This window comes from Octodon degus, unplaced genomic scaffold (assembly GCF_000260255.1).
Source record: "Octodon degus isolate 3935 unplaced genomic scaffold, OctDeg1.0 scaffold00027, whole genome shotgun sequence".
Lineage (NCBI taxonomy): Eukaryota > Metazoa > Chordata > Mammalia > Rodentia > Octodontidae > Octodon > Octodon degus.
In genome coordinates this window covers 4,196,536-4,203,440 of record NW_004524603.1, presented here as the reverse complement: position 1 = coordinate 4,203,440, position 6,905 = coordinate 4,196,536, and the positions used below count along the sequence as shown (strand labels likewise).

Sequence of the window (6,905 nt, the reverse complement as noted above, 5' to 3'; positions counted from 1 at the left end):
CCTTGTGCCTGTCTAAGTAGGTGCTTTAGGCCACTGAGCTATTTGGCCAGCCCTTTTTTTTTTTAAAGACTAAAATATTCCCAAGATTTCTTTTTTTTTTTTTTTTTTTTTTTTTTTTTTTTTTTTTTTGTAAGGTTTCAAAAATTTATTGACTTAATAGTACTGATCACAGAAAAAAGAGATAAGATTCCTGATTACGTATATTCCACTGTCCGGGCAATGGTTATTTTTAAAACTTTATTCAGTATTGTCTTGACCATGATTAAAAGATGACATAGTCTTGTGACCTCTCAGAGGGTAAATGTGTCGCAGCTCATGTGCAACTCCTCACAGTCCTAGCTTGGTCCTCCTCCAGTGTCTCCTCTTGGAGTTGTACCTGATTTTATTACCTGTCTTCATTCGAATCCACTGAAGAATGGGGCGATTCTGCTTTGCTTCTTGGCCAGGAATCATTTGACTCTGAAAGTCTTGTGAGAAGGCATGGTGCGGTAGGAGGCGAGAGCACGCGCTCGATGGTGGACTGAAGCAGAAAAGCTTTGGTTTGCTTTTCATCAGTGGAAATACAATTTGGATATTTCATTCAGCCCTTCCTCCCTGTCAGTTACAAATATGAATCAAAATTGAACCTCCTGCTGCTAAAGCCCAGGCAGGGAACTCTGGGAGTCTGTGTCAAAACTCCAAGCTGGGTATGGCTAAAAGGTAGCTTTCCCAAATCTCCTGCTGGGCAACTGCACTTACTCCCTGGCTGTCTGGGCACAGTGGTGACTTTGGAGTGGGAGCAGGCAGGCTCAGGTTTGACTGTTGGGAGAGTCCTGTTGTCTCCACGTTCCCGGCCCTGCCCTGCTGTGGGTGCCCTGCTACTCTCGTGCTCGTGAGGGGAGTGGGCCTGGAGGAGTGTTCCGTGTTGGTCTGCCTCTTGTTGTAGCCCAGACGCCGCTGTGGGCACCAGGAGCCCCGAGGCGCATGTGAACACCCTTTCAGTGCAGACACAGAAGCTTCTAGTTCATGCTGCTGCTGTGAACCCAGCTTTCTGGCAGCGTTTCACAGCGCTGGTTCAGAGAGAGAAGATGGCCATAGGGCGCTGCCCGGGCCCCCGGCACAGCTGCATGATTGTGTTTAGCCTTGAGAGCTTCTGCCTGCAGGGTCGTCCGGTCTCTGTCATCAGGGAGCTCGGCCTGCCCACGGTTTTTGCCCTGTGGTCTTATAGTTCTAATGGACTGTATTAAAGCTGTCCAGAGGTGGCTTTACCAAGATTTCAGAAACTTTATAGTTGACATTATGAAAATACCTTCCTCAAGAGCAGTTTCTTCTGAAATGGTATTGTCAGCATCCACTGGGCACTCGCAGGCCTGCCTGGCTCTTGCTTCCTCCGGAGATCCCCAGGACAGCAGAGTGATCCGTTGCTCAGGATGCACTTTCGTGTCTCTGGCTGGCCTTGGGTGTCAGGGTGGGAACCATTTGTAGAGTCTCTCGTGCAGCCATATCCTGGTGACCCTGATCCCACCCTCTGACTTGCCTTTCCGTTGTCTTGTGACACTGTCGCTCTGCGGCACACCTGTGGTTTTCATTACTGAAGTGTCTGTCGTCTCAGTCCCAGAGTGTCATCTGACAAGCTCTTGGGTTCTCCGTTCACTTGTGCATCCCAGGGGCCTGGACACTCTGAGAGTGAGTCAGGATACCTGCTGCCAGATCATCCGCGGCACAGCCATTCTAGACCATTTCTCCCTAGGCCCATGCAGCCAGATGTCAGGCTGTGGACACGGAGCACGCTCAGTTGGTGAGGCCGTGTGTGTCCTGCTGGTCCAGAGGTAGATGACAGTGCGCTGCTGTGGAGGGCCTGGCAGGGAGCCTGAGGGGAGACTGGGCAAGATGCTGCTGTCTCATAAGCACCTTTAGACAGCGTTTCTTGTGGTGGCAGCAAGAATTGAGACTGAGGCTCAGATTAATAGCTGAGCTGCAGAGAAAGCAGGTTCATCTGTCCAGAGCCCCAGGGTGATCACGTCTCAGGTGGAAGTTGATGGACTAGGACCTGATCCACAGCCACAGATTCGTCCAGTTGTGTGAACAGATCTGATTTCTGGGTGTGTCTAATGTGTATGTGTGTGTGTATGCGCGTGTGCCAGAGGGCAGAGGTTCAGGGTAGCTGTTAATGCATGGTGACATCTTTGTGTGCACATGCAGGAGAAATACTGTTACATTTGCCCTGACATTGTCAAGGAGTTTGCTAAATATGATGTGGATCCTCGGAAGTGGATCAAACAGTACACAGGCATCAACGCGATCAACCAGAAGAAGTTCATTATAGATGTTGGGTACGAACGGTTCCTGGGACCTGAAATATTCTTTCACCCAGAGGTGAGGTGTTTCTCTGGTGTGTGGGCGTGCAGCGTGCGTGGAGCAGTGCTGCCACCCAGTGTGCACACACAGCCAGCATCTCATTCATGTGATTTTCCCTGGATCCTGCTCATTTTTCGTGTTTCATTCCCAAGTCATGTGTTTGTGTGCTTCCTCCTGCGTCCATGCAGCTTATGCATGTGCATTTTCCTTTTCGCCAAACCCATACATTTCCTGTCCGAGGAGACTCGTGGCTGTCATTCTGTGCGCACGTGGTTCATTGTCACATTGTAGCTTCTCATGTACTTCATTCCAATGGGATGGGTTTCAAGTAATAGTTAATAGTTATAGTTAATTGGCTATATGTTAAAGCCACTCTTTAAAGAGTTTTTGCTGTGTGCTATTTAGGAAAATGTGTAATGTTCCTTTTGTGTTTGTATACAATCTAGTTTGCCAATCCAGACTTTATGGAATCCATTTCGGACGTGGTTGATGACGTGATCCAGAGCTGTCCCATTGATGTCCGGCGCCCGCTGTACAAGGTAGAGGCTGTGTGAGTGAGGTGTTCGGACTGTGGTCTTGTGAGGGGCCTCCAGTTCTTTGCACAGGGCATTTCTGTCTGTCTAGACACGCCCACTACTTGGAGCAGAGATGGCTTACGTGTTGGAACTCTAACTCCCTTGAGTGGGAGAATTGAATTTGAGCCCTGTAATGTCTGGTCCTTCTGCTTGGCCAGTTGCGTCTGAAGCTGGGTAATTCCAGCCACACATACTGCAGGTAGAAAGCGACTGCTGATCCCTGCTTTCTGGAAGGTGCACGGTCTTGTTTCAGGTGCATTTGTGGTCAGTGCTGGCTGGTGAATGATAGATAGCACAGCCTGAAGGGACCCACCACATCGAATTTGCTCATGTCGTATTTTTAAAACAGTTGCTTATCTAGAATCTGAAACTTGGAGTGAGAAAAATCAAGTCCAGATAATTGCTGGATGAGAGTGAGTCTTACTGACACACAGATATGGCAGGCAGGACGTGGAGACTCTGTCTGCAGTCATCCTTGCCTGAGCGCACCGTGCTTCATTTTTCAACCTGTGGCTTCTGACCATATTCGGACTCAAGGTGGAATTTTACAGAGCAGCGACCTGGGCTCAGAAAAGAAGCGTCCATAAATTTTGTTTCATTTTCGTTGTGAAATACAATTTCACCTTTAAGAAGGGCGAGTGTCTTAGTTGCTGTTTTCATTGCTGAGGCACAGTACCCAACACCTGAAGCTCAAGGAGGCAAGCTTTCCGTGGCTCACAGTTTGAGGAGGTTTCAGCTCCTAGTCGGCGCTCCCCAGGCAGGGTGGCAGGCAGAGCGCGTCACAGAGGGGAGACAGTCCGTGGTGAGGCAGCAAGCAGTGGCCATAGGAGCCTCTTCCTGTGCATTACGTTTGTCTTGAGAACTTTTTCCTCATTGCTGGGACAAAACACCCAACACCCAAAGTTAAAAAGGGAAAGGTTTATTTAGCTCACAGTTTGTGGAGGTTTCATTCTATACTCGGCTGGCTCCAAGGTAGGGTGGCGTGTGGCGGAGGGCAACAGTTCATGGTGGCGGAAAACGGCAAAGAGCAAAGGATGGAGCAGCAGCTGTGGCTCACACCCAAAATCCTGTCACTGGATCATGAATTAATCACAAACTCTAGAAGCCACCCCATGACTGCATGAGGCTTTGGGGGGACAACTAGGTGCAATAACATTTTGTCCTGGCTCCTCGCCCCTCAGGTGGCTCCCACGCCTGTGGGGCTCCCCCCTTCTGCACCCAGAATGATCCACACCCGTGGGCTGGCTCATCAGTCACACACCGTTGATCCCAATGCCATACACTTTAGATGCGTCTAAGAGTCCAGCCTGTGACCCCGTGAGGCTTTGGGGGCATCTAGACCCAAGCCGTAGCAATGATGAAAGTCAGCGTAAACTCAGGTGACAAGAGCTGCGCTATACAAGATTAAGTGAAAGAGCGACTTATAAAATTTACATTCAATATTTTATATAAAATGAAATTTACATTTTTTTGTATTATCCTACGTCTTTTGCGAGAAGGATGATACATAGCTTTTTTTGTATTTGAGATTACTTAACATTTCATAGTTAATATTTTTATATTGGGAATTTTTTCCAATATAGACAGATATTTATGTGAAGACATAATTAATTGTCTATATAATTAATATAGACAATTAATCTAACACTTTCCTCCTGTGATTAAAGGTATGAAGAAAGGGACTAAATGCAAGTACAGAGGTGTTTTTTGGTCCCATTCCGCAGTCTCACTTAATTTTCGCTGTGTTGTTTTGGCAGTGAAAGCAGGAGCCCCGTATACACCTGTTAAAGATTTTATCATAAAAGGAATGCTATTCTACAATGGGGGAAACCTCATTTGACAGTGCAGTTCTCTTGTCCTTGTGGGCTGTGCAGAGCATGAAAAAAAGATTAAAACAAGAGGGAAAAATGGAAGCAAAGCTTTGTAAAAATAGGGAATGGAAAAGGAAGAAGAGGAAAAACAAGAACTCAGAGTATATCCTGTACAGAGAAGGCAGAGTGGGAGGATTGCAGGCATCAGGCACGCTGAAGCAGCCCAGTCTTAGGGCTGTGTGGGTCCCTCCTCAGTCTTAGTTGTGGGGCAAGTCCTTAGCCTCGCTGCTGTAACGAGGAAGCTGAGCAAGCCTGCACGAGCGCATTGCTGTCTCCGCTTTCTCTGTGTTCCTTTCTGTCTCATGCTTTTACTGTGATGTCCTTAAATGTTCTAACCCTGAACTCGAGAAGTGAGATGAGGTATGTGAGAAAAACAGGAGAAAACCATGTGCCCGCGTGTGAGCACCCGCTTACCTACAGTTCGTTGTCAGAGGTGGGATGGTGGCCTGTTGGATGAGGCCACACTGTGGGTCAGGTTTGATGGCCAGCCTAGGAAAGCTCATTGGAGAGAGGAGGGATTAATAATGGGAGGGAGTTGGGCTTATGAAGAGATGAATTTTGGATCTAGGAGTGGGGCTGTCTTTTGTGTGGGCTGTTTCTGTGAGGTTACTTTGACCTGATTGTCTCCTCCCTCACCGCCCTGGAGAGCTTCCCTTCCCTTCCCTTCATCTTGCCTGTCCTGTAGCTGCCTCAACAGCTGCACGTAGACAATCCTGGTTTCCTGGTCTGTCCTTATCTCTGATATGCTTTTCCCAGTCACCTGAGCCAGAGTGCTCGGGTACATCAGAGAAGGTGCATAGCAGCCAGATCCTGTGCTAGCCGTGGAGGGCTACTTAGTTAAATATGTCTCTTCAGAGCACTTCCTATTTGGATGTGCAGGAAAGAGAGAGAAGAAGGAATGCTGGCCACAAACTGTCCTGATGCTTATTATCCTTATGCATCAGGAGCTGTGCAGGCCAGCAGCTACTGGATCACTTGGCTGGCCTGGGGAGAGCAAGATCCGCCATAGCCAGGGTCAGGCGTGATGGTTGGAGAGCTGGGCCTGGGGGCATGTGCGCAGTGCTGGCGTCCCAAAGCCCTGAGGTGTTACTGTCAGGATTGCTCCTGTGCAGGGTGCCCCCTTCCAACTCCTCCTGAGTGTGGACCTGAGCCCACTGTGAAACACACCCGTCCACCGCAGCTTCAGTTGGTAATGTGTGGATCGCTGAAGTGTGGGTTTCTAAAGACCTGATTCTGTATATTTTTTGAATGTGTTTTTAGTACAGGATCTACAGGGTCTCACTGCACAGGTTGGACTCATAGTGGTCCTTCTCTGTTTTTAGCTTCCCAAGTGCTGGGATTACAGGTGCGTGCCACCGCGCCTGGCCTCAGTGGCTGGCTCAGCATGCCCTGGGGGTGAGACTGGCACAGCACTCCAGGGATTGAACTCTGGTTGGTCGCTGTGGCTGCCTAGACAGGTGCTTTAGTCTGCTGAGCAGTCTGGCTGGCCCTTATAAACCTGATTTGGGAACACACTGTTTTGGTTTGATGATGTCCCCTGAATACCTCTGTGGCCCTCACGTGGCTTTCCAGGACAGCCCTGCCATCCTGGTCTTTGGGTAGCAGAGTGCTCTCTAGCTTCAGTGTTGCTTCTTTCCTCTTGGCTGTGGCCCAAGATCTACCCAGCTGGCAAAGTATCCTGGGATCAGAGAAGACCTAGAGTGCATGGTCCAGGCCCAGAAGGACTCAGATTTTGAAAGGGTAAATAATACCTCTTTTGGTGCCACTATCTGGCAAGGGACGATGTCCTTTCCCAGGAACAAACATGTTGGAGTGAAACAGTGAGAATTATTATTTCTACATCAGACTGAGCATTGGAAAAAACAGAGTTTATTAATAAAGCCATCCATCGGATCCCTCCCAGGTTACAGATCTTAAGTCTCTGGCCAGTGTCAGAATGCACCTCCCTGATCCTTTTTTTTTTTTCCCCCCCCATAATTTTATTGAGAAAAAATAGCAATGAGACAGTTTCAAACCAAACTGGTAAGACAGTTTCAATAATTAACACATTGCATACATTCTTCCTAGTGGTTAATTGCTATACAAGATGCGCACATGATATCCTATTTACAAACACCATTAG

The 6,905-nt window shown here is 48.3% G+C and overlaps 1 protein-coding gene across 3 annotated transcripts in view; it reads left to right on the top strand.

Moving 5' to 3' along the window:
* Positions 1–6,905, top strand: part of Actr3b (ARP3 actin related protein 3 homolog B) — a 37,231-nt gene that overhangs the window by 6,266 nt on the left and 24,060 nt on the right. For 2 of the 3 annotated variants that reach the window (XM_004628972.3, XM_023712890.1), the window contains 2 exons: positions 2,182–2,355; positions 2,784–2,876. In XM_004628972.3, the coding sequence (XP_004629029.1) occupies positions 2,182–2,355; positions 2,784–2,876 (267 nt within the window). The remainder of the gene's footprint in view (positions 1–2,181; positions 2,356–2,783; positions 2,877–6,905) is intronic. The other variant, XM_023712891.1, reaches the window with a different exon arrangement.